The 26,903-nt window shown below is 55.4% G+C and overlaps 1 protein-coding gene across 11 annotated transcripts in view; it reads right to left on the minus strand.

Moving 5' to 3' along the window:
- TRIP12 (thyroid hormone receptor interactor 12) overlaps positions 1 to 26,903 on the minus strand; it is a 104,441-nt gene that overhangs the window by 67,912 nt on the left and 9,626 nt on the right. For 9 of the 11 annotated variants that reach the window (XM_075570203.1, XM_075570201.1, XM_075570202.1 and 6 more), the window contains exon 2: positions 410 to 556. In XM_075570203.1, the coding sequence (XP_075426318.1) occupies positions 410 to 507 (98 nt within the window). In that variant the 5' untranslated portion in view covers positions 508 to 556. The other 2 variants (XM_075570196.1, XM_075570194.1) reach the window with 2 other exon arrangements.

A 26,903-nucleotide genomic window follows, 5' to 3' on the forward strand; every position in this document is an offset into this window, starting at 1 on the left:
ACAGAAATGTTTACAACCCTCAACAGTAATCATAGTGGGTTTCTTAAAGGGCCAGTCCCTCATAAAACCAAAGTGTACTAATGGCAGTAACATGTTTAAGGGGTCAGGCTTGGGCGATTGATGCAGACAGGGATAAGGGTAAAGAAAACGCTTGATTGACAAACATTCCCCTTTCAGAATCCCCTAAAAAAATAAATGCAATTTATACATTTCTTGAGAAATAAAAGCAGCTAGATCTTTGCTTTTAGAATAGCTGGATTAACTTAAGACAACTTGATTGTTAACCTTTAAGTGGGATTGCACCTTTAGGAGACATGAATAGGCAGGACCAACTCCAGTGTGTCCCTCTGCTATGCTTACAACACAATATACACACCCAACCAGAGTCCCAGACTGCCTCTCTCCGTACCTTGCTCCTGCTGTGTCCTCTTGCGGCTGGGCCCCGGCAGTGTTCCTCTGTGAACGTCGCAGTGACCCCCCTGGATTGTTTTCAGGCCGGCTGGACATTGGCACCTTTCTCCTGAAGGGACATACCCTTTCTAGATACAACCATTCACTGCAAGAGAAGAGACGCGCGTTACAACTTGCTCTTGACATGGCGCAACCCATTCTCAACCTTTATTTATTTTCCTTACTCGGATTGCATCGGGACTTTGAAGCAGCAATTCCCCTTCCTCGTTTTTCTTTCATTTATATAAAAAAATTTAAAAAACTGAGCAGTTGCAGGGAGCTCTTATTTTGACTTTGGGGTACCAAAATGGCTACCGCCATAGCCTCTGAGCCCCATGGGCCAAGAGGAAAGAGTGACGTCACCTAGACTCAGTCTTGAGTCTTTCGAAAGGATGATCCAAACAACCAATTTGACTTTTACCTTCTTCTTACCAGCAACGCCAGTTTATTTTTTGGGGACGTGGGGAGTACAGTTTTAAACACTTAAACCCAGTGTGTGTGTGTGTGTCCAGAACCAGTCCGTGGTCCCTCAGCATCACCTGATTCTGGAGATATTACTCGGTTTAGGTAAGCTTTTCAAACAAAAAACGATTTTTATGGGGGGGGGGGGGGGGGTTGTGTGGCTTTAAACTGGTACGTTTTTCGTGAACCAGGCTGAGAGAACACAACCCCCACCCCCTCCCCCGTTAAAAAAAAGGGGGGGGGGGGAGAAGAGGAGAATTGCTGCTTTAATACAATTTACAACATAAGAATTCTACGTACACACTAACGAACCATATATAACATCTTTAATGATAAACCTACAGTATATTACACGCTCTGGAAAAATGTATATGCTTATAGATAGCGCCATAACACAACCTAATTATTATGTAATATTGCAGTGTAGATAAACATCAAAGTAATCCAGGCAGCGAGAGGCTCTGCAGGTTTTTATTTTTGGGTTCAGAAACTAAAAACAAAATGTTAAAAGCCCTGCCAGTCCGTCCGGCAAGGTAGGGGTCTAACATTGGCATTTGCAAGGAGGTTGGAAATGCTCAAACAAAAAACAGCTGTAGGAAAGGAAATATATTCCCAAACATGACCCGCCTCCCTCGAGGTTTCATCGCAAACAAATGAATCTAACTTTGGCTATCACTTCGGCGGACACATCATAACCAGTTCCTCTCTGGGTATGTCCCATTTTCACATCCAGTCTGATTGCCCTGTTGCCATCAGCACCCTTTACACATTCAAATTTCATCGCCCCTGCAACATTTTTAATCATTTTTACCATTGGGAAAAAACTGATTAAAGCAATTTTCTTTCTGTACACCGTCTGTTAAGCAAGATGTAACCAAATCTATCACGGGAAGGCGCTTTCACTGCGTATTACCAAACGCCAGCATAAGGGAGAAGGTACAAATACCCAGACCCCTAGGAAATGGTGTAGGACCACCATTAAAACTGCCTATTTCCACCTACTGTGAGTCTGGAGAGGCGAGTGAGCAGTTTCTGCACGGAAACTGTTTGCATTTGAATCTCAGCCAGTGTCACAGCTTCTGATAATGACATCATAAGGACAGACACCTGCATGGAAAAGCCCTGAAGCTCCCTCCCTCGCTCCGGGAAATGCCCTTTATCTCGACTGCCGGGCGCCTTTCTGAATTTCCTCACCCCTGGGATATATTTGTACATGGAGCTGCATGTACTCAGCACTGTGCATCCCAATTAGCAGTATAATAAACGCCACAGATTACTCTATATCATCTCATCCAATCCATATATTATCAGCAAATAAGCAGAAACCAATAAATATAATAAACACACACACAATTTGTATTGTAAAATAATATTCAATATAAAGATGGGGAAACAGGGCCCTCGCAGAAAGGGTTGGTAGCAGTCTGCCTGAACACAACGGGTATTATGCACAGAAACAAAAAGGCAGGCACTCCATAGTGAAAAAAAGTCCTTTTATTTGGTTTCAGCTCCCGATGGAGCCTCTCAAGAACATAATAAAATAAAATGAGACCTTTTTTTCACTATAAGTCTGCCTTTTTGAAGAAATGTGTATATAGCTATATGCAAACACTATTAGAAGAAAATAAAAAAACGCGCATTGTAAGTGAAACTTGTGTGTTTTGTGACAGAAATTGTATTAGTGATGGTGATGTTTTTAATTCAATGATTGAGATTAGAGAGTAGAATTTGTTTTTGGGTAGAAATTTCCATACTAATCACTTTGAATACATGATAGATAGTCCTCGCTATCCAACGTTTCACTTTACAACGAATGGCATACTGTACAGTGCTTTACAATGCCTCCCTATGGGCCGTTTTTCGACGCCTGAATGCGTTATCCAACGCTCACAGCCACTAATTAACATGGGACTCGCTTTACAACGGTTCACTTCCAGAACGGATTCCGTTGGATAACCGAGGACTCCCTGTATAATGGACTTATAACTAAAGTAGGATGCATAGATTTTGGATTGTCAAGTCTCTAAATGCCGTTACTGTCAAGTCTTTAATTCAATTTAAATCATAAAAATCAAAACAATTTCAGTGACAAAACCCAAAGAAGTTTGACTTAGAACGCGCGTGCTCGGCGCACACCCCCTCTTTTTTTTATTTTATTTTTTAATAATAATCATTACAGTTATTATATTATATAAATATATATAATTTCATGTTTTATATGTTTACACACCTTGCATGTTTTGCACTTCTGTCTCTTAATATAAATGGTGCATTTGTAAAATGTTTGCTATTTGCACTGCTATATTTTTATTGTGTTTGTGTCCTCTTAAGTGTATGCGTGGCGTAAAGGGACATGTTCAGCGCATGCGCCGAAGACGGCAGGCGTCCAGCGCATGGGCAGGAGACGGCGGTCGGTGGCTGTCGGTGCCAGCAAAGAAGTTTCACTTTTAAAAAAACTTCAATGAAAGGAAGAAGTCCCTCACTGCACAGAATTACTTTTTTTTAACCCGGGTTGGAAGCAGGGGATCTCCGGAGCTCAACTGTGTTAATGTTTTAACTCCAGGGACCCTCGGTTAGAAATTTGGCGGCAGATAAGAACTACTTCCGCCATGCCTGACCGTTTACCACCTTCTGTAAAACCGCACACCCTATTTGCTCCTTGCATTTCTTTCATATTTAGGATTTAGCAGCAAAATTCCAAAGGACCAAAATACCAGGGTATAAAAAAGAAACAAAACATATCAACATGCACTGGCTTTCAGGCAATTTTTCTACTAAGCCCCACTCAGTGACGCCAGGATTCACCAAGCAACCCCACTGGCTTGAATCCCAGATCTGGGTGCAACACCCTACATTAGACCTCCATAATTCTGCCTCAAAGTATCAATCTTCTCAGATAAGAGAAGAATTTTTCTGAAAAGACCTTTTGTAGTGTGCATGGAAAACAACTGTGCTCTGAAAGGGAGAATAAAACAGGAGTTGCTGTGAAGACACTACTGCAGGTGTTGGGCCTTCTTACATTAAAATGTGATATCAAAAATATCTAAAAAAATAAATAAAAGTTGATTAACCTTGAAAGTCTGCTCCTTGTGATGCACTTGAAATACGGCACGTTGGGGAGAGCTGCATCTTTCAATTACACGCCGTGTCACCAACCGTGTTCGACTGATCGCTTTATAAGCGGCGCATATGATGCGACTGACGCCCGGAAACGGGGGGGGGGGGGGGGGCTCCCCGTTTCACTCGGGCTAGCAGCTATGTCACAGCCTGCTCTCCCCGAGAAACTAACAAGTCCCAGAGACGTACCCGGCACATCATAAGGGTAAAATCTGAGGCTGAGGGCACAGGCCAGGGAACCCCCAACCACAAAGCTGGCAGCATTGTGTGCTTAACCCCTCTCCCTGCTTGAGAGCCTGTGCCGCATGATACTGGTGTATGGTTTCTGCGGATATTTCAGTGTCATCAAAAAAGTATTTTAACCAAGTAAAGCTCAGATTCGCGGCTTAAAATACAATACACTTGAAGGAAACTTCTAGCCTGCTCACAAGCTTTTCAGACCTCAAATCTATGTACAACTCTCCTATGGATCACAACCTGCAGGAAAAAAAAACCTTCTTCCCCAGGACCAACACGGCTACAAGAACCCGGTGTCCTTTCTCCAAGAACAGCACAACTGAGGGTATGACAGGGTTGTGCTGTGTCAGGAGAAGCCGGAATTTAGCAATGAACCTCAACGTACTGCAATAAAAAAAAACACAAAATGTGCCACTACACTATAGAATTCATTTCCCCCATAATACATATTTGGAAAAGTAAAAAGGGTGTAGGCTTCCTTTTAAAAATGACTGCGTGTGAGTGTTAGAAACAGTGTCTGAAGCCACCTCTAATTGCCTTGGAAAGAGGCAGAGCCTGTATCCCTCCCACAATGCCGAGCGTTCATAGAATGACAAAGACGCCTCGCTATCACACACAGGTCGGATTTCCAGACTCACGTCACTAATGAAGTCTGCAGCCTGACAACAGTGCCCTCCCCCCGCACCGATTCCTTTCTACTTCCTCTGGCACACACTACAAGCAGTGGTACTTACTGGTTTTATCAAGGTGTCAGGCACAATATACCAGTTGCTATCATGAGCATGGTCGGCGTAATCGAATGGCAATGGTGTACATGGGGTTAAACCTTTGTGTATAGAAACATGAAATGGGGTGTGGTTGTGGGTGTTGTCTATAGATCTATTTTTTAACATACAAAAATAAATTACAATTTCGGGTTAAAACCCCTTCAGAGCCATGGGGTAATGGGCTCCCTGGAGAGCCTGTGCTGTGACAGTGATGCAGGCCCGAGAGCTGCAGGAAGGACCAAGAAGAGAAATGTAGCATTCATTTAGGGGGAAGACTGCACACTGAACATCTCCCACTGCAGAACACACAAAACCATTCATATATACACAGCACACCAATACAAAGCAAGCGTGTGCGCGCACGCACACACACACACACACACACACACACACACACGTATATCTATCCCCTGAAGTGTACGCAGAGCTGTACATAAGTTTCCTGCACAAATCCCTTCCCCAGAAGACTTACACTCTAAAGCTTCAAGTAAAATAAGCCAAGATACACAACTGTAAATACATGCCATACACTCACACAACGTATATATTTAAAAGTATGTTTGAAAAGAAATAATAATAAAATATAGATATATAACTATCATTTTTGAAAGTTGGTCAACGTTAATAATTTAAAAAAAAAAAAAGAAGCAAATCCTGCTCTTTTCCAGCCCAATCATCTCAAATTATGCAAACTACCTCAGCTCCTAAACCACCATTCCCAACTCCCACTGTATTTTAAATAGAGGCACAATATAACAGGTATTTCTATTTTTTCCATATTTTTTTTCTATCAACCAACAAAATGTAACCCATTAAACCTTTTACTGACATCTATGCACTATGGCTCTAAGTGGGACTTCTGCTTTTGAAGTCAGTCCTACACAGTTTATAGGGCAAGCCGAATGTCAGATAAATGATACGGCTCTTAAAGGCCCAGCATACAGAAAGAGAATCGCCCCCATCCAGCCAGCCAGACCGGCTGCAAGTTCACACGTGGAATATAAATATTAAATGCAGATTCCACAGTTATAAATAGAACAGCGAGCACACAAGTGGTCACAGTTAGGGCCTCCATGGGTTTAAAGTGACCGCATTATACCAAAGCAATAAAATAAATATATATATATATATATATATATATATATAATTTTTTTGATCTCTCTGCGGATGGCCCTGGGCATGACTGACACCCACATGGAGTGGGGGTTCAGCCCCCCTGGGCCTACATGTACATCCATTTGGTACAGGCGTGGGCCGGGCACTATGCCATAATAAGGACCTGTGTAGTAGGTGACTTGACGAGCCTGCATGGGAGCTCCTAAAAGATCAGCAGCCAGCCACATATTTCTGCAGATATACGTTACAGGTGATCGCCGAGATGTAACATTACTCAGGTATGTGTTCTTTCCTTATTATTCATTAACACTAAAGGCTATAACTATAGTATTGATACGAGTATTAAGGAGTTTGCCAGGCTGGGGGGACGGGCGGTTCCCACGTCCTACCCTCTTCCTCTCTACCGCTTTCCTCATTCCCAAACCAAGACATTGGACCTTCACACTCAGGCCTTTTGTGGAGACCGAGTTCTTTTCAGTTGATGTTCCCCAAAAGGAATATGTTCCTCCTTATCCTTTTTTGTTTAATTTCTCCCCTAAACGTTAGATTGCAAAGCCAATGCCCTACGCACAGCCTACCCTGCTCGATGATTTGGATGCTAATGCATCTTTGAGACCCATTATTCCCTGCTATGAGAGACTACTTCTCTGAACCCTGACATGTCTTCTCTGGAATTGATATCCCGTAATGTCAAAGGGTTCAATATCCCTACAAAACGTAGAACGGCTTTCTCCAATTATAAGAAAATGGCGGCTGAACTCATTTTTCCAAGAAACTAATTTTAGTACTAGGTTAACACCTTCATACTTTTCATAAACAATTCACACAGGCCTACTTGTCCTCAGCCAGACTTAAAAAAAGAGGGGTGGCCATTTTCATTAATAATGTTCCATTCGTACAGGACCAGCTCCACAAGGATAGAGAGGGCAGGTTTGTGTGTGTGACAGGCACCCTTGGAGGATCTGAAGTGACACTGGCCAACATGTGTGTATCAAACTCAGCCCAGACGTCATTTTACAACTTCATAGAATTCAAGCATTCTATCAGACAGGGTTACCTTATATTGGGGGGCGACTTTAATGCGGTCATGAACTGGAGTGGGATAGGTCCTGCTCAGTGAGAGCACCCAGACCAATAGCTTAGCTTAGTTTAGGATTTGTGTCTCGATTCTTGGAAGACCTTAGGGTAGTTGACATCTAGAGGGATCTCCACACAGGCAATCAAGACTATATAATCTTCTCCCACCCCCAAAAAACCCACTACCACATAGTTTTGCAATTGATGCCTGCCTATCATCAAGGGTCTGCTCCGCAGATATAGGCAATATTAGCTGGTCTGATCATGCCATGATCAGTATAACAATACGCAACTTGACCCCACTAAGTATGCCCAGTCAGTGGAGAATGAACAACTCCCTACTATGCTTCCCGGAGGTGCAGGAGCCACTTTATGGGAGGCCCATAAGGGGCAAGATAATTAGAATAGCCTCTTACAGAAAACAGACCAGACGTTAAAAAAAACAAAAGCTCTCAGAGTCTGGCTCAGCTTGTGCGTATCCACAAACAATCCCTTTTCAACAGCACACTTGCCGACGTCACGTGAGTCTGAGGCGAGTTGAACCTGGCCCTATCTCATAAGACCGAGCCAGCCATGAAGAGCACCGTTCAAAAATAGTATGAGGGGGGAAACAACGCCCACACAATGTTGGCCAGGAAGCTCATGAATGCCATTACAGACAACCAAATTCAGGCCATACACCTTGGGAATGGGGTAATTACAAAAGATCCACTCAAAATCTCAGAGGAATTAAAAAAATTCAAGTAGAAGGGGGGGGGGGGGGCAGTGTGCAGGAAGAGGGTCGAACTGCACAGGTCACAGCCTTCCTGGAGAGGAGTGTGATGCCTGAACTAGCTAGAGACCGGATGCAATCCCTGAACCTCCCAATCTCTTTAGAGGATATTGCACAAGCCATAAAAAAAAAAAAAACATGAAGCCCCCATGTCAGGCTTCAAGATAAATCAATCCAAATCCCTGGACATGGACATTAATTTTTCCAAACAACAAAACTTCTCAAAATTAAACTTTGATTTCTCATGGGCTACCCAATCCCTACTATACCTGGGAGTCAATGTCCCTAAAAAATACGATCTCCTCTAAAGCATAAACTACCCCAAAATGATATTGACTCAAAAAAAGATCTGGAGACCTGGGGAAAGTACTGCATATCCTGGATCGGCAGATTAATTTCCGTTAAAATGAATCTGCTACCAAAGCTTATGCATCTATTCAAAACCCTACCGGTCGAGGTCCCAAGAGGAATCCTAAAAGATCTGCAAACATACATCTCTCTCTTTGTGTGTGGTGGGTGGGGTTGGTGGGTGTTATTTGAAACCCCATTCAAATTGTCCAGTCAGATTTGGCCTGACTGTTGGGTAGGCCAACCCTGGGTCTCTCTATATCAGAAACCATATATTAACTGCGGCGCAATGCTGTGTGGCGGAAGACTGGGGAAGGCCCGCCACCCTGGCCCTTAACATGGTGAAAAATAGTATCTAGTATGTTGTACAAATGGAGAAAATGACTGCGTTTCGTTGGGAACGAGAGACAACTATACGAAAGAATGGAGCCCATTCCATGCCTGGTTGGCATCAGAAACAGGCCCAAGTGGCACGAGACTGATACTCCTGTAGGTGAGCAGGGCCAAATGATACCAAGATGAGATTTATGGGTCTAGGGCTAACTTGCATGTTCCCATGCGCTACCTAAACCCCCCCCCCTCCCCCAACAAATCAGAAAAAGAAACAGTTAAAAAAAAAGTCTAGCTTCTGAGGTTAAGGTAGTAATCATTGCAATGTACTGGGCTCTGGAGAGAGCTACATTTTAACCTCCTCGACACTGAATATTGCAAACGCTTGAATGGCGCATCGGATGTTAAAAATAGAAACGTGGCACAGGGAAAGGAGCAGCACCCCTACTCTTTTTGCCCCCCCCCTTTTTTTTATACCTGCATAGGAGGCAGGAGGAGCCCCTGGTACCTGAGAGAAGGTGCCGCAGGTAGCCGGCTCCTCCAGTGGAAACAAGATGGTGGCTTCCTATTGGCCTGCGTGACGATGGGGATTTAAAACTCCATTAAGTATCACCGGCACCGTACCCCGGCAAGTATCTCGGTAAACAGGTCGTCCCCAGAGCTGAAATTGACACGGTTGACAGCAGGACCCCCTGCTCCCTGTAATTAAAGGGGGAGCCAGAGAAGACTGCTGCTTTAAGATTTAAAAAAAAAAAAAAAAAAAAAAAAAAAAATGGCGATCACAATAGGCTTTAAACTGGTGTTTCGGACCAAGCCGCCTCAGACTCACCTGAAGGGTGACCGACAGCTTTTTAGCGCATAGATTTTTGAAAGATGTTTTGTGATTTATTGTAAATGTAACAAATCATCATTTACAGCCACCTGTCCGAGCAGTTGTAATAAGACTCCATGTATATCAATCCTTTTTTCCATTTCACGTCTTAAAAGTGTAACCAAGTGCCATTGGACAGACCTGCTGGGCCAAATGCTTCTCATTTGCCATGAAACCGTTTCTAACTGGTTGTGCTCTGCCAGAAATTAAACAGAAAGGAAATAATCTTCTCTACAATTTGGAGGTTCCAGAAGATGCCGGATGAATTGGCAAGGAATCTTACGGTGCTGTACATTTCATTTTTTATAATAGGGCATATGGTGTATTTTTACGGCTAAACTTCAGGAAGGCCTGTCATGTGTCTCCCGTATAGATGGATGCATATTTGTGTATGTTATGTGTGTGAGGGGGGGGGGAGGGGGTGTGAGGGTGTGTGTGTGTGAAGGGGGGTGGGGGGGTAGGGGGGTGTGAGGGGTGTGTGTGAGGGGGGGTGGGGATGTGTGTGAGGGGGGGTGGGTGTGTGTGTGAGGGGGGGTGGGTGTGTGTGTGAGGGGGGGGGTGGGGGTGTGTGAGGGGGGGTGGGGGTGTGTGAGGGGGGGTGGGGGTGTGTGAGGGGGGTGGGGATGTGTGAGGGGGGGTGGGGATGTGTGTGGGGGTGGGGGTGTGAGAGGGGGGGTGGGGGTGTGAGAGGGGGGGTGGGGGGTGTGAGAGGGGGGGTGGGGGGGTGAGAGGGGGGGTGGGGGTGTGAGAGGGGGGGTGGGGGTGTGTGAGGGGGGTTTGAGGGGAGGTGTGGGGGTGGGTGTTTGCCCCCCACCATCTCTCCATGGTGTATATGGGTGTGCCCCATTTCTCCATGGTAGTGAGGGAGTGTGTGAGGAGGGGGTTTGAGGGGTGGGAGTGTGTGAGGAGGGGGTTTGAGGGGTGGGAGTGTGTGAGGAGGGGGTTTGAGGGGTGGGAGTGTGTGAGGAGGGGGTTTGAGGGGTGGGAGTGTGTGAGGAGGGGGTTTGAGGGGTGGGAGTGTGTGAGGAGGGGGTTTGAGGGGTGGGAGTGTGCGCGCCCCCCCCCCATCTCTCCATGGTGTGTGCGCGTCCCTCCCCCCATCTCTCCATGGTGTGTGCGCGCGCCCCCCTCCCCCCATCTCTCCATGGTGTGTGTGCGCGCGCCCCCCATCTCTCCATGGTGTGTGCGCGCCCCTCCCCCCATCTCTCCATGGTGTGTGTGCGTGCGCCCCCCATCTCTCCATGGTGTGTGTGCGCGCGCCCCCCATCTCTCCATGGTGTGTGTGCGCGCCCCTCCCCCCATCTCTCCATGGTGTGCGCGCGCCCCCCCATCTGCGTGTCCGTGTGTGCGCATGCCCCCCATCTGCGTGTCCGTGTGTGTGCGCCTGCCCCCCATCTGCGTGTCCGTGTGTGTGCGCCTGCCCCCCATCTGCGTGTCCGTGTGTGTGCGCCTGCCCCCCATCTGCGTGTCCGTGTGCGCTTGCCCCCCATCTGCGTGTCCGTGTGCGTGCCTGCCCCCCATCTGCGTGTCCGTGTGCGTGCCTGCCCCCCATCTGCGTGTCCGTGTGTGCTTGCCCCCATGTGTTGGTGTGCGCCTGCCCCCCATCTTTCCGTGCATCTGCCCCCCATCTTTCCGTGCATCTGCCCCCCCATCTTTCCGTGTGTGTCTGCCCCCCATATCTCCGTGTGTGTCTGCCCCCCATATCTCCGTGTGTGTCTGCCCCCCATATCTCCGTGTGTGTCTGCCCCCCATATCTCCGTGTGTGTCTGCCCCCCATATCTCTGTGTGTGCCTGCCCCAACATCTGTCCATGTGTGTATGCACATCACTTTTCTGTGTGTGCGCATGTGTCTGTCCCCCCATCTCTTTGTGTGTGTGTGTCCGTCCCCCCATCTCTTTATGTGTGTGTGTGGGTCCCCCATCAGCACGGGTGTGTGTGTGCATGTCCCCCATCGGCGCGGGTGTGTGTGCCTGTCCCCCAACAGCGGGTGTGTGTGCCCGTCGCCCATCGGCGCGGGTGTGTGCCCGTCGCCCATCGGCGCGGGTGTGTGTGCCTGTCGCCCATCGGCGCAGGTGTGTGTGCCTGTCGCCCATCGGCGCGGGTGTGTGTGCCTATACCCCATCGGCGCAGGTGTGTGCACCTGTACCCCATCGGCGTGGGTGTCTGTGTGAGCCTGTCCCCCATCGGCGCGGGTGTCTGTGTGTGTGTGCCCGTCGCCCATCGGCGCGGGTGTGTGCCCGTCGCCCATCGGCGCGGGTGTGTGTGCCCGTCGCCCATCGGCGCGGGTGTGTGCCCGTCGCCCATCGGCGCGGGTGTGTGCCCGTCGCCCATCGGCGCGGGTGTGTGTGCCCGTCGCCCATTGGCACGGGTGTGTGTGTGCCCGTCGCCCATCGGCGCGGGTGTGTGTGCCCGTCGCCCATCGGTGCGGGTGTGTGTGCCCGTCGCCCATCGGTGCGGGTGTGTGTGCCCGTCGCCCAATCACCGCGCGCGTGGGTCTGTCCCCAAACAACGCGCTTGTGTGTGTGTCTGTCCCCAATCCCCGCGCGTATGTGTGTCTGTCCCCAAACAACGCGCTTGTGTGTGTGTCTGTCCCCAATCCCCGCGCGTATGTGTGTCTGTCCCCAATCCCCGCGCGTATGTGTGTCTGTCCCCAATCCCCGCGCGTGGGTGTGTCTGTCCCCAATCACCGCGTGTGTGTGTTTGTCCCCAATCCCCTCGCGTGCGCGTGTCTGTCCCCAATCCACTTGTGTGTGTGTCTGTCCCCAATCCCCGCGCGTGGGTGTGTCTGTCCCCAATCCCCGCGCGTGGGTGTGTCTGTCCCCAATCACCGCGTGTGTGTGTTTGTCCCCAATCCCCGCGCGCGTGTCTGACCCCAATCCACTTGTGTGTGTGTTTGTCCCCAATCCCCGCGCGTGTGTGTCTGTCCCCAATCCACTTGTGTGTGTGTCTGTCCCCAATCCACTTGTGTGTGTGTGTGTCTGTCCCCAATCCCCGCGCGTGTGTCTGTCCCCAATCCCCGCGCGTGTGTGTCTGTCCCCAATCCCCGCGCGTGTGTGTCTGTCCCCAATCCCCACGCGTGTGTGTCTGTCCCCAATCACCACGCGTGTGTGTCTGTCCCCAATCACCACGCGTGTGTGTCTGTCCCCAATCCCCGCGCGTGTGTGTCTGTCCCCAATCCACTTGTGTGTGTGTGTCTGTCCCCAATCCCCGCGCGTGTGTGTCTGTCCCCAATCCCCGCGCGTGTGTGTCTGTCCCCAATCCACTTGTGTGTGTGTCTGTCCCCAATCCACTTGTGTGTGTGTCTGTCCCCAATCCCCGCGCGTGTGTGTCTGTCCCCAATCACCACACGTGTGTGTCTGTCCCCAATCACCACGCGTGTGTGTCTGTCCCCAATCACCGCGCGTGTGTGTCTGTCCCCAATCACCGCGCGTGTGTGTCTGTCCCCAATCACCGCGCGTGTGTGTCTGTCACCAATCACCGCGCTTGTGTGTCTGTCACCAATCACCGCGCTTGTGTGTGTCTGTCCCCAATCACCGCGCTTGTGTGTGTCTGTCCCCAATCCCCGCGCGTGTGTGTGTCTGTCCCCAATCCACTTGTGTGTGTGTCTGTCCCCAATCCCCGCGCGTGTGTGTCTGTCCCCAATCCCCGCGCGTGTGTGTCTGTCCCCAATCCCCGCGCGTGTGTGTCTGTCCCCAATCCCCGCGCGTGTGTGTCTGTCCCCAATCACCACGCGTGTGTGTCTGTCCCCAATCACCGCGCGTGTGTGTCTGTCCCCAATCACCGCGCGTGTGTGTCTGTCCCCAATCACCGCGCGTGTGTGTCTGTCCCCAATCACCGCGCGTGTGTGTGTCTGTCCCCAATCACCGCGCGTGTGTGTGTCTGTCCCCAATCACCACGCGTGTGTGTGTCTGTCCCCAATCACCGCGCGTGTGTGTCTGTCCCCAATCACCACGCGTGTGTGTCTGTCCCCAATCACCACGTGTGTGTGTCTGTCCCCAATCACCACGCGTGTGTGTCTGTCCCCAATCACCACGCGTGTGTGTCTGTCCCCAATCACCACGCGTGTGTGTCTGTCCCCAATCACCACGCGTGTGTGTCTGTCCCCAATCACCACGCGTGTGTGTCTGTCCCCAATCACCACGCGTGTGTGTCTGTCCCCAATCACCACGCGTGTGTGTCTGTCCCCAATCACCACGCGTGTGTGTCTGTCTCCAATCACTGTGTGTGTGTGTGTCTGTCTCCAATCACTGTGTGTGTGTGTCTGTCCCCAATCCCTGTGTGTGTGTGTGTCTGTCCCCAATCCCCGTGTGTGAGTATGTCCCAAATCCCTGCGCGTGTCCCCAATCCCCGCACGTGTGTGTCTGTCCCCAATCCCCGCGCGTGTGTGTGTCTGTCCCCAATCCACGTGTGTGTGTGTGTCTGTCCCCAATCCCCGTGTGTGTGTGTGTCTGTCCCCAATCCCCGTGTGTGTGTCTATGTCCGAAATCCCTGCGCGTGTCCCCAATCCCCGCACGTGTCTGTGTCTGTCCCCAATCCCCGCGCGCGTGTGTCTGTCCCCAATCCCCGCGCGTGTGTCTGTCCCCAATCCCCGCGCGTGTGTGTGTCTGTCCCCAATCCCCGCGCGTGTGTGTGTCTGTCCCCAATCCCCGCGCGTGTCCCCAATCCCCGCGCGTGTGTGTGTCTGTCCCCAATCCCCGCGCGTGTGTGTCTGTCCCCAATCCCCGCGCGTGTGTGTCTATCCCCAATCCCCGCGCGTGTGTGTCTGTCCCCAATCCCCGCGCGTGTGTGTGTCTGTCCCCAATCCCTGCGCGTGTGTGTGTCTGTCCCCAATCCCCGCGCGTGCGTGTCTGTCCCCAATCCCCGCGCGTGCGTGTCTGTCCACAATCCCCGCGCGTGCGTGTCTGTCCACAATCCCCGCGCGTGCGTGTCTGTCCCCAATCCCCGCGCGCGCGTGTCTGTCCCCAATCCCCGCGCGCGTGTGTCTGTCCCCAATCCCCGCGCGCGTGTGTCTGTCCCCAATCCCCGCGCGCGTGTGTCTGTCCCCAATCCCCGCGCGCGTGTGTCTGTCCCCAATCCCCGCGCGCGTGTGTCTGTCCCCAATCCCCGCGCGCGTGTGTCTGTCCCCAATCCCCGCGCGCGTGTGTCTGTCCCCAATCCCCGCGCGCGTGTGTCTGTCCCCAATCCCCGCGCGCGTGTGTCTGTCCCCAATCCCCGCGCGCGTGTGTGTGTCTGTCCCCAATCCCCGCGCGCGTGTGTCTGTCCCCAATCCCCGCACGCGCGTGTGTGTCTGTCCCCAATCCCCGCCCGCGCGTGCGTGCGTCTGTCCCCAATCCCCGCGCGTGTGCGTGCGTCTGTCCCCAATCCCCGCGCGTGTGCGTGCGTCTGTCCCCAATCCCCGCGCGTGTGTGCGTCTGTCCCCAAGCCCCCCGCGCGTGTGTGTGCGTCTGTCCTCAATCCCCGCGCGTGTGTGCGTCTGTCCCCAAGCCCCGCGTGTGTGTCTGTCCCCAATCCCCGCGTGTGTGTCTGTCTCCAATCCCCGCGTGTGTGTCTGTCCCCAATCCCCGCGCGTGTGGCTGTCCCCAATCCCCGCGCATGTGGCTGTCCCCAATCCCCGCGCGTGTGTGTGTGCGTATGCGTCTGTCCCCCATCTCCTCGCGTGCCTGTGTCCCCCATCTCCTCGCGTGCCTGTGTCCCCCATCTCCTCGCGTGCCTGTGTCCCCCATCTCCTCGCGTGCCTGTGTCCCCCATCTCCTCGCGTGCCTGTGTCCCCCATCTCCTCGCGTGCCTGTGTCCCCCATCTCCTCGCGTGCTCCTCGCGTGCCTGTGTCCCCCATCTCCTCGCGTGCCTGTGTCCCCCTTCTCCTCGTGTGCGTGTGTCCCCCATCTCCTCGCGTGCGTGTCCCCCATCTCCTCGCGTGCGTGTCCTCCATCTCCTCGCGTGCGTGTGTCTGTCCCCCATCTCCTCGCGTGCGTGTGTCTGTCCCCCATCTCCTCGCGTGTGTGTGTCTGTCCCCCATCTCCTCGCGTGCGTGTGTGTCTGCTCCCATCTCCTCGCGTGTGTGTCTGTCCCCCATCTCCTCGCGTGCGTGTGTCTGTCCCCCATCTCCTCGCGTGCGTGCGTCTGTCCCCCATCTCCTCGCGTGTGTCTGTCCCCCATCTCCTCGCGTGCGTGTGTCCCCCATCTCCTCGCGTGCCTGTCCCCCATCTCCTCGCGTGCGTCTGTCCCCCCATCTCCTCGCGTGCGTGTGTCCCCCCATCTCCTCGCGTGCGTGTGTCCCCCATCTCCTCGCGTGTGTGTGTGTGTCCCCCATCTCCTCGCGTGTGTGTGTCCCCCCCATCTACTCGCATGTGTCTGTCCATCATCCCCACGCGTGTCCCCCATCTCCTCGTGTGCGTCTGTCCCCCATCTCCTCGCGTGCGTGTGTCCCCTCATCTCCTCGCGTGCGTGTGTCTGTCCCCCATCTCCTCGTGCGTGTGTGTGTCTGTGTCTGTCCCCCATCTCCTCGTGCGTGTGTGTGTCTGTGTCTGTCCCCCATCTCCTCGCGCGTGTGTCTGTCCCCCATCTCCTCGCGCATGTGTCTGTCCCCCATCTCCTCGCGCGTGTGTGTCTGTCCCCCATGTCCTCGTGCGTGTGTGTCTGTCCCCCATCTCCTCGCGCGCGTGTGTGTCTGTGTCTGTGTCTGTCCCCCATCTCCTCGCTCGTGTGTATGTGTGTCTGTGTCTGTCCCCCATCTCCTCGCTCGTGTGTATGTGTGTCTGTGTCTGTCCCCCATCTCCTCGCTCGTGTGTATGTGTGTCTGTGTCTGTCCCCCATCTCCTCGCGTGTGTGTGTCTGTCTGTCCCCCATCTCCTCGCGCGTGTGTGTGTGTCTGTCCCCCATCTCCTCGCGTGTGTGTCTGTCCCCCATCTCCTCGCACGCGCGTGTCCCCCATCTCCTCGCGCGCGCGTGTGTCCCCATCTCCTCGCGCGCGCGTGTGTGTGTGTCCCCCATCTCCTCGCGCGCGCGCGTGCGTGCGTGTCCCCCATCTCCTCGCGCGCGCGCGTGTGTGTGTCCCCCATCTCCTCGCGCGCGCGCGTGTGTGTGTGTGTGTGTCTGTCCCCCATCTCCTCGTGTGTGTGTCTGTCCCCCATCTCCTCGTGTGTGTGTCTGTCCCCCATCTCCTCGTGTGTGTCTGTCCCCCATCTCCTCGCGTGTGTGTCTGTCCCCCATCTCCTCGTGTGTGTCTGTCCCCCATCTCCTCGCGTGTGTGTCTGTCCCCCATCTCCTCGCATGTGTGTGTCTGTCCCCCATCTCCTCGCGTGTGTGTGTCTGTCCCCCATCTCCTCGCGTGTGTGTGTCTGTCCCCCATCTCCTCGCGTGTGTGTGTCTGTCCCCCATCTCCTCGTGTGTGTGTCTGTCCCCCATCTCCTCGTGTGTGTGTGTGTGTCTGTCCCCCATCTCCTCGCGCCTGTGTGTCTGTCCCCCATCTCCTCGCGTATGTCTGTCCCCCATCTCCTCGCGTGTGTGTCTGTCCCCCATCTCCTCGTGTGTGTGTGTGTGTCTGTCCCCCATCTCCTCGCGTGTGTGTGTGTCTGTCCCCCATCTCCTCGCGTGTGTGTGTCTGTCCCCCATCTCCTCGCGTGTGTGTGTCTGTCCCCATCTCCTCGCGTGTGTGTGTCTGTCCCCCATCTCCTCGCGCGTGTGTCTGTCCCCCATCTCCTCGCGTGTGTGTGTGTCTGTCCCCATCTCCTCGTGTGTGTGTGTGTGTCTGTCCCCATCTCCTCGCGCGTGTGTGTGTGTGTGTGTGTGTCTGTCCCCATCTCCTCGCGCGTGTGTGTGTGTCTGTTCCCCATCTCCTCGTGTGTGTGTCTGTTCCCCATCTCCTCGTGTGTGTGTCTGTCCCCCATCTCCTCGTGTGTGTGTCTGTCCCCCATCTCCTCGCATGTGTGTGTGTGTGTGTGTGTGTGTGTCCCATCTCCTCGCGTGTGTGTGTGTGTGTGTCTGTCCCCATCTCCTCGCGTGTGTATGTGTCTGTCCCCCATCTCCTCGCGTGTGTATGTGTCTGTCCCCCATCTCCTCGCGTGTGTATGTGTCTGTCCCCCATTTCCTCGCGTGTGTGTCTGTCCCCCATCGCCTCGCGTGTGTGTGTCTGTCCCCCATCTCCTCGCGTGTGTGTCTGTCCCCAATTTCCTCGCGTGTGTGCCTGTCCCCAATCTCCTCGCGTGTGTGCCTGTCCCCAATCTCCTCGCGTGTGTGTGTCTGTCCCCCATCTCCGTGTGTGTGTTTGTCTGTCCCAATCTCCTCGCGTGTGTGTCTGTCCCCATCTCCTAGCGTGTGTGTGTCTGTCCCCATCTCCTCCCGTGTGTGTGTGTCTGTCCCCATCTCATCGCGTGTGTGTGTGTGTGTCTGTCCCCCATCTCCTCGCGCGCGTGTGTCTCTGTCCCCCATCTCCTCGCGCGCGTGTGTGTTTCTGTCCCCCATCTCCTCGTGTGTGTCTGTCCCCCATCTCCTCGCGTGTGTGTCTGTCCCCCATCTCCTCGCGTGTGTGTCTGTCCCCCATCTCCTCGCGTGTGTCTGTCCCCCATCTCCTCGCGTGTGTCTGTCCCCCATCTCCTCGCGTGTGTGTGTCTGTCCCCATCTCCTCGCGTGTGTGTGTGTCTGTCCCCATCTCCTCGCGTGTGTGTATCTGTCCCCATCTCCTCGCGTGTGTGTGTCTGTCCCCATCTCCTCGCGTGTGTGTGTGTGTCTGTCCCCATCTCCTCGCGTGTGTATGTGTCTGTCCCCCATCTCCTCGCGTGTGTATGTGTCTGTCCCCTATCTCCTCGCGTGAGTATGTGTCTGTCCCCCATCTCCTCGCGTGTGTGTCTGTCCCCCATCGCCTCGCGTGTGTGTGTCTGTCCCCCATCTCCTCGCGTGTGTGTGTCTGTCCCCCATCTCCTCGCGTGTGTGCCTGTCCCCAATCTCCTCGCTTGTGTGTGTCTGTCCCCCATCTCCGTGTGTGTGTGTGTCTGTCCCCCATCTCCGTGTGTGTGTGTGTGTCCCATCTCCGTGAGTATGTGTGTGTGTCTGTCCCAATCTCCTCGCGTGTGTGTGTCTGTCCCCATCTCCTCGCGTGTGTGTGTCTGTCCCCATCTCCTAGCGTGTGTGTGTCTGTCCCCATCTCCTAGCATGTGTGTGTCTGTCCCCATCTGCTCCCGTGTGTGTGTGTCTGTCCCCATCTCCTCGCGTGTGTGTGTGTGTCCCCCATCTCCTCGCGTGCCTGTCCCCCATCTCCTCGCGTGCGTCTGTCCCCCCATCTCCTCGCGTGCGTGTGTCCCCCCATCTCCTCGCGTGCATGTGTCCCCCATCTCCTCGCGTGTGTGTGTGTGTCCCCATCTACTCGCATGTGTCTGTCCATCATCCCCACGCGTGTCCCCCATCTCCTCGTGTGCGTCTGTCCCCCATCTCCTCGTGTGTGTGTGTGTGTCTGTGTCTGTCCCCCATCTCCTCGCGCGTGTGTCTGTCCCCCATCTCCTCGCGCGTGTGTCTGTCCCCCATCTCCTCGCGCGTGTGTGTCTGTCCCCCATCTCCTCGTGCGTGTGTGTGTGTCTGTGTCTGTCCCCCATCTCCTCGCGCGCGCGTGTGTGTCTGTGTCTGTCCCCCATCTCCTCGCGCGCGTGTGTGTCTGTGTCTGTCCCCCATCTCCTCGCTCGTGTGTATGTGTGTCTGTGTCTGTCCCCCATCTCCTCGCGTGTGTGTGTCTGTGTCTGTCCCCCATCTCCTCGCGCGTGTGTGTGTCTGTCTGTCCCCCATCTCCTCGCGCGTGTGTGTGTGTGTGTCTGTCCCCCATCTCCTCACGTGTGTGTCTGTCCCCCATCTCCTCGCGCGCGCGTGTCCCCCATCTCCTCGCGCGCGCGTGTGTGTGTCCCCCATCTCCTCGCGCGCGCGTGTGTGTGTGTCCCCCATCTCCTCGCGCGCGCGTGTGTGTGTCCCCCATCTCCTCGCGCGTGCGCGTGTGTGTGTGTCCCCCATCTACTCGCGCGCGCGCGTGTGTGTGTGTCCCCCATCTCCTCGCGCGCGTGTGTGTGTCCCCCATCTCCTCGCGCGCGTGTGTGTGTCCCCCATCTCCTCGCGTGCGCGCGTGTGTGTCCCCCATCTCCTCGCACGCGCGCGTGTGTGTCTGTCCCCCATCTCCTCGCGTGTGTGTCTGTCCCCCATCTCCTCGCGTGTGTGTCTGTCCCCCATCTCCTCGCGTGTGTGTCTGTCCCCCATCTCCTCGCGTGTGTGTCTGTCCCCCATCTCCTCGCGTGTGTCTGTCCCCCATCTCCTCGCGTGTGTCTGTCCCCCATCTCCTCGCGTGTGTCTGTCCCCCATCTCCTCGCGTGTGTCTGTCCCCCATCTCCTCGCGTGTGTCTGTCCCCCATCTCCTCGCGTGTGTCTGTCCCCCATCTCCTCGCGTGTGTCTGTCCCCCATCTCCTCGCGTGTGTCTGTCCCCCATCTCCTCGCGTGTCTGTCCCCCATCTCCTCGCGTGTGTGTCTGTCCCCCATCTCCTCGCGTGTGTGTCTGTCCCCCATCTCCTCGCGTGTGTGTGTGTCTGTCCCCCATCTCCTCGCGTGTGTGTGTCTGTCCCCCATCTCCTCGCGTGTGTGTGTCTGTCCCCCATCTCCTCGCGTGTGTGTGTCTGTCCCCCATCTCCTCGCGTGTGTGTGTCTGTCCCCCATCTCCTCGCGTGTGTGTGTCTGTCCCCCATCTCCTCGTGTGTGTGTCTGTCCCCCATCTCCTCGTGTGTGTGTCTGTCCCCCATCTCCTCGTGTGTGTGTCTGTCCCCCATCTCCTCGTGTGTGTCTGTCCCCCATCTCCTCGCGTGTGTGTCTGTCCCCCATCTCCTCGCGTGTCTGTCCCCCATCTCCTCGCGTGTGTCTGTCCCCCATCTCCTCGCGTGTGTGTCTGTCCCCCATCTCCTCGCGTGTGTGTGTCTGTCCCCCATCTCCTCGCGTGTGTGTGTCTGTCCCCCATCTCCTCGCGTGTGTGTGTCTGTCCCCCATCTCCTCGCGTGTGTGTGTCTGTCCCCCATCTCCTCGTGTGTGAGTCTGTCCCCCATCTCCTCGCGTGTGTGTGTGTCTGTCCCCCATCTCCTCGCGTGTCTGTGTCTGTCCCCCATCTCCTCGCGTGTGTGTGTCTGTCCCCCATCTCCTCGCGTGTGTGTGTCTGTTCCCCATCTCCTCGCGCGTGTGTCTGTCCCCCATCTCCTCGCGTGTGTGTGTGTCTGTCCCCATCTCCTCGCGTGTGTGTGTGTGTCTGTCCCCATCTCCTCGCGCGTGTGGGTGTGTCTGTTCCCCATCTCCTCGTGTGTGTGTCTGTTCCCCATCTCCTCGTGTGTGTGTCTGTCCCCCATCTCCTCGTGTGTGTGTCTGTCCCCCATCTCCTCGCATGTGTGTGTGTGTGTGTGTCCCATCTCCTCGCGTGTGTGTGTGTGTCTGTCCCCATCTCCTCGCGTGTGTATGTGTCTGTCCCCCATCTCCTCGCGTGTGTATGTGTCTGTCCCCCATCTCCTCGCGTGTGTATGTGTCTGTCCCCCATCTCCTCGCGTGTGTGTCTGTCCCCCATCGCCTCGCGTGTTGTGTCTGTCCCCCATCTCCTCGCGTGTGTGTCTGTCCCCAATTTCCTCGCGTGTGTGCCTGTCCCCAATCTCCTCGCGTGTGTGTGTCTGTCCCCCATCTCCGTGTGTGTGTGTGTGTCCCATCTCCGTGAGTATGTGTGTGTGTCTGTCCCAATCTCCTCGCGTGTGTGTGTCTGTCCCCATCTCCTAGCGTGTGTGTGTCTGTCCCCATCTCCTCCCGTGTGTGTGTGTGTCTGTCCCCATCTCCTCCCGTGTGTGTGTGTGTCTGTCCCCATCTCCTCGCGCGTGTGTGTGTCTGTCCCCCATCTCCTCGCGCGCGTGTGTCTCTGTCCCCCATCTCCTCGCGCGCGTGTGTGTTTCTGTCCCCCATCTCCTCGTGTGTGTCTGTCCCCCATCTCCTCGCGTGTGTGTCTGTCCCCCATCTCCTCGCGTGTGTCTGTCCCCCATCTCCTCGCGTGTGTCTGTCCCCCATCTCCTCGCGTGTGTGCGTCTGTCCCCCATCTCCTCGCGTGTGTGTGTGTCTGTCCCCATCTCCTCGCGTGTGTGTGTCTGTCCCCATCTCCTCGCGTGTGTGTATCTGTCCCCCATCTCCTCGCGTGTGTGTGTCTGTCCACATCTCCTCGTGTGTGTGTGTGTGTGTGTCTGTCCCCATCTCCTCGCGTGTGTGTCTGTCCCCCATCTCCTCGCGTGTGTATGTGTCTGTCCCCCATCTCCTCGCGTGTGTATGTGTCTGTCCCCCATCTCCTCGCGTGTGTGTCTGTCCCCCATCGCCTCGCGTTTGTGTGTCTGTCCCCCATCTCCTCGCGTGTGTGTCTGTCCCCAATTTCCTCGCGTGTGTGCCTGTCCCCAATCTCCTCGCGTGTGTGTGTCTGTCCCCCATCTCCGTGTGTGTGTGTGTCTGTCCCCCATCTCCGTGTGTGTGTGTGTCTGTCCCCCATCTCCGTGAGTATGTGTGTGTGTCTGTCCCAATCTCCTCGCGTGTGTGTGTCTGTCCCCATCTCCTCGCGTGTGTGTGTCTGTCCCCATCTCCTAGCGTGTGTGTGTCTGTCCCCATCTGCTCCCGTGTGTGTGTGTCTGTCCCCATCTCCTCGCGTGTGTGTGTGTGTGTGTGTGTGTGTGTGTCTGTCCCCCATCTCCTCGCGCGCGTGTGTCTCTGTCTCCCATCTCCTCGCGCGCGTGTGTGTTTCTGTCCCCAATCTCCTCGTGTGTGTCTGTCCCCCATCTCCTCGCGTGTGTGTCTGTCCCCCATCTCCTCGCGTGTGTCTGTCCCCCATCTCCTCGCGTGTCTGTCCCCCCATCTCCACGCGTGTGTGCGTCTGTCCCCCATCTCCTCGCGTGTGTGTCTGTCCCCATCTCCTCGCGTGTGTGTGTGTGTGTGTCTGTCCCCATCTCCTCGTGTGTGTGTATCTGTCCCCCATCTCCTCGCGTGTGTGTGTCTGTCCCCCATCTCCTCGCGTGTGTGTGTGTCTGTCCCCCATCTCCTCGCGTGTGTGTCTGTCCCCCATCTCCTCGCGTGTGTGTCTGTCCCCCATCTCCTCGCGTGTGTGTGTCTGTCCCCCATCTCCTCGCGTGTGTGTCTGTCCCCTATCTCCTCGCGTGTGTGTCTGTCCCCTATCTCCTCGCGTGTGTGTCTGTCCCCTATCTCCTCGCGTGTGTGTCTGTCCCCATCTCCTCGCGTGTGTGTGTCTGTCCCCCATCTCCGTGTGTGTGTGTCCCATCTCCGTGAGAGTGTGTGTGTGTGTCTGTCCCAATCTCTTCGCGTGTGTGTGTATGTCCCCATCTCCTCGCGTGTGTGTGTGTCTGTCCCCATCTCCTCGCGTGTGTGTCTGTCCCCATCTCCTCGCGTGTGTGTGTGTCTGTCCCCATCTCCTCGCGTGTGTGTGTCTGTCCCCATCTCCTCCCGTGTGTGTGTGTCTGTCCCCATCTCCTCGCGTGTGTGTGTGTCTGTCCCCATCTCCTTGCGTGTGTGTGTCTGTCCCCATCTCCTCGCGTGTGTGTGTGTCTGTCCCCCATCACCTCGAGAGTGTGTGTTTATCCCCCATCTCCTCGCGTGTGTGTGTCTGTCTCCCATCTCCTCGCGCACGTGTGTGTGTCTGTCCCCCATCTCCTCGCGCGCGTGTGTCTGTATGTCCCCCATCTCCTCGCGTGTGTCTGTCCCCCATCTCCTCGCGTGTGTCTGTCCCCCATCTCCTCGCGTGTGTCTGTCCCCCATCTCCTCGCGTGTGTGTGTCTGTCCCCATCTCCTCGCGTGTGTGTGTCTGTCCCCCATCTCCTCGCGTGTGTGTGTCTGTCCCCCATCTCCTTGTGTGTGTGTCTGTCCCCCATCTCCTCGCGTGTGTGTCTGTCCCCCATCTCCTTGCGTGTGTGTCTGTCCCCCATCTCCTCGTGTGTGTGTCTGTCCCCCATCTCCTCGCGTGTGTGTGTCTGTCCCCCATCTCCTCGCGTGTGTGTGTGTGTGTGTCTGTCCCCCATCTCCTCGAGCGTGTGTGTCTGTCCCCCATCTCCTCGCGTGTGTGTGTGTCTGTCCCCCATCTCCTCGTGTGTGTCTGTCTGTCCCCCATCTCCTCGCGTATGTCTGTCCCCCATCTCCTCGCGTGTGTGTGTCTGTCCCCCATCTCCTCGTGTGTGTGTGTGTGTGTGTCTGTCCCCCATCTCCTCGCGTGTGTGTGTCTGTCCCCCATCTCCTCGCGTGTGTGTGTCTGTCCCCCAGCTCCTCGCGTGTGTGTGTCTGTCCCCCAGCTCCTCGCGTGTGTGTCTGTCCCCCATCTCCTCGCGCGTGTGTGTGTGTCTGTCCCCCATCTCCTCGCGTGTGTGTGTGTGTGTGTCTGTCCCCCATCTCCTCGAGCGTGTGTGTCTGTCCCCCATCTCCTCGCGTGTGTGTGTGTCTGTCCCCCATCTCCTCGTGTGTGTCTGTCTGTCCCCCATCTCCTCGCGTATGTCTGTCCCCCATCTCCTCGCGTGTGTGTCTGTCCCCCATCTCCTCGTGTGTGTGTGTGTGTGTGTCTGTCCCCCATCTCCTCGCGTGTGTGTGTCTGTCCCCCATCTCCTCGCGTGTGTGTGTCTGTCCCCCATCTCCTCGCGTGTGTGTGTCTGTCCCCCATCTCCTCGCGTGTGTGTGTCTGTCCCCCATCTCCTCGCGTGTGTGTGTCTGTCCCCCATCTCCTCGTTTGTGTGTCTGTCCCCCATCTCCTCGTGTGTGTGTCTGTCCCCCATCTCCTCGTGTGTGTGTCTGTCCCCCATCTCCTCGTGTGTGTCTGTCCCCCATCTCCTCGCGTGTGTGTCTGTCCCCCATCTCCTCGCGTGTCTGTCCCCCATCTCCTCGCGTGTGTCTGTCCCCCATCTCCTCGCGTGTGTGTCTGTCCCCCATCTCCTCGCGTGTGTGTGTCTGTCCCCCATCTCCTCGCGTGTGTGTGTCTGTCCCCCATCTCCTCGCGTGTGTGTGTCTGTCCCCCATCTCCTCGCGTGTGTGTGTCTGTCCCCCATCTCCTCGTGTGTGAGTCTGTCCCCCATCTCCTCGCGTGTGTGTGTGTCTGTCCCCCATCTCCTCGCGTGTCTGTGTCTGTCCCCCATCTCCTCGCGTGTGTGTGTCTGTCCCCCATCTCCTCGCGTGTGTGTGTCTGTTCCCCATCTCCTCGCGCGTGTGTCTGTCCCCCATCTCCTCGCGTGTGTGTGTGTCTGTCCCCATCTCCTCGCGTGTGTGTGTGTCTGTCCCCATCTCCTCGCGCGTGTGGGTGTGTCTGTTCCCCATCTCCTCGTGTGTGTGTCTGTTCCCCATCTCCTCGTGTGTGTGTCTGTCCCCCATCTCCTCGTGTGTGTGTCTGTCCCCCATCTCCTCGCATGTGTGTGTGTGTGTGTGTCCCATCTCCTCGCGTGTGTGTGTGTGTCTGTCCCCATCTCCTCGCGTGTGTATGTGTCTGTCCCCCATCTCCTCGCGTGTGTATGTGTCTGTCCCCCATCTCCTCGCGTGTGTATGTGTCTGTCCCCCATCTCCTCGCGTGTGTGTCTGTCCCCCATCGCCTCGCGTGTTGTGTCTGTCCCCCATCTCCTCGCGTGTGTGTCTGTCCCCAATTTCCTCGCGTGTGTGCCTGTCCCCAATCTCCTCGCGTGTGTGTGTCTGTCCCCCATCTCCGTGTGTGTGTGTGTGTCCCATCTCCGTGAGTATGTGTGTGTGTCTGTCCCAATCTCCTCGCGTGTGTGTGTCTGTCCCCATCTCCTAGCGTGTGTGTGTCTGTCCCCATCTCCTCCCGTGTGTGTGTGTGTCTGTCCCCATCTCCTCCCGTGTGTGTGTGTGTCTGTCCCCATCTCCTCGCGCGTGTGTGTGTCTGTCCCCCATCTCCTCGCGCGCGTGTGTCTCTGTCCCCCATCTCCTCGCGCGCGTGTGTGTTTCTGTCCCCCATCTCCTCGTGTGTGTCTGTCCCCCATCTCCTCGCGTGTGTGTCTGTCCCCCATCTCCTCGCGTGTGTCTGTCCCCCATCTCCTCGCGTGTGTCTGTCCCCCATCTCCTCGCGTGTGTGCGTCTGTCCCCCATCTCCTCGCGTGTGTGTGTGTCTGTCCCCATCTCCTCGCGTGTGTGTGTCTGTCCCCATCTCCTCGCGTGTGTGTATCTGTCCCCCATCTCCTCGCGTGTGTGTGTCTGTCCACATCTCCTCGCGTGTGTGTGTGTGTGTGTCTGTCCCCATCTCCTCGCGTGTGTGTCTGTCCCCCATCTCCTCGCGTGTGTATGTGTCTGTCCCCCATCTCCTCGCGTGTGTATGTGTCTGTCCCCCATCTCCTCGCGTGTGTGTCTGTCCCCCATCGCCTCGCGTTTGTGTGTCTGTCCCCCATCTCCTCGCGTGTGTGTCTGTCCCCAATTTCCTCGCGTGTGTGCCTGTCCCCAATCTCCTCGCGTGTGTGTGTCTGTCCCCCATCTCCGTGTGTGTGTGTGTCTGTCCCCCATCTCCGTGTGTGTGTGTGTCTGTCCCCCATCTCCGTGAGTATGTGTGTGTGTCTGTCCCAATCTCCTCGCGTGTGTGTGTCTGTCCCCATCTCCTCGCGTGTGTGTGTCTGTCCCCATCTCCTAGCGTGTGTGTGTCTGTCCCCATCTGCTCCCGTGTGTGTGTGTCTGTCCCCATCTCCTCGCGTGTGTGTGTGTGTGTGTGTGTGTGTGTGTCTGTCCCCCATCTCCTCGCGCGCGTGTGTCTCTGTCTCCCATCTCCTCGCGCGCGTGTGTGTTTCTGTCCCCAATCTCCTCGTGTGTGTCTGTCCCCCATCTCCTCGCGTGTGTGTCTGTCCCCCATCTCCTCGCGTGTGTCTGTCCCCCATCTCCTCGCGTGTGTCTGTCCCCCATCTCCTCGCGTGTCTGTCCCCCCATCTCCACGCGTGTGTGCGTCTGTCCCCCATCTCCTCGCGTGTGTGTCTGTCCCCATCTCCTCGCGTGTGTGTGTGTGTGTGTCTGTCCCCATCTCCTCGTGTGTGTGTATCTGTCCCCCATCTCCTCGCGTGTGTGTGTCTGTCCCCCATCTCCTCGCGTGTGTGTGTGTCTGTCCCCCATCTCCTCGCGTGTGTGTCTGTCCCCCATCTCCTCGCGTGTGTGTCTGTCCCCCATCTCCTCGCGTGTGTGTGTCTGTCCCCCATCTCCTCGCGTGTGTGTCTGTCCCCTATCTCCTCGCGTGTGTGTCTGTCCCCTATCTCCTCGCGTGTGTGTCTGTCCCCTATCTCCTCGCGTGTGTGTCTGTCCCCATCTCCTCGCGTGTGTGTGTCTGTCCCCCATCTCCGTGTGTGTGTGTCCCATCTCCG

Source organism: Ascaphus truei, chromosome 14 (genome assembly GCF_040206685.1).
Source record: "Ascaphus truei isolate aAscTru1 chromosome 14, aAscTru1.hap1, whole genome shotgun sequence".
Lineage (NCBI taxonomy): Eukaryota > Metazoa > Chordata > Amphibia > Anura > Ascaphidae > Ascaphus > Ascaphus truei.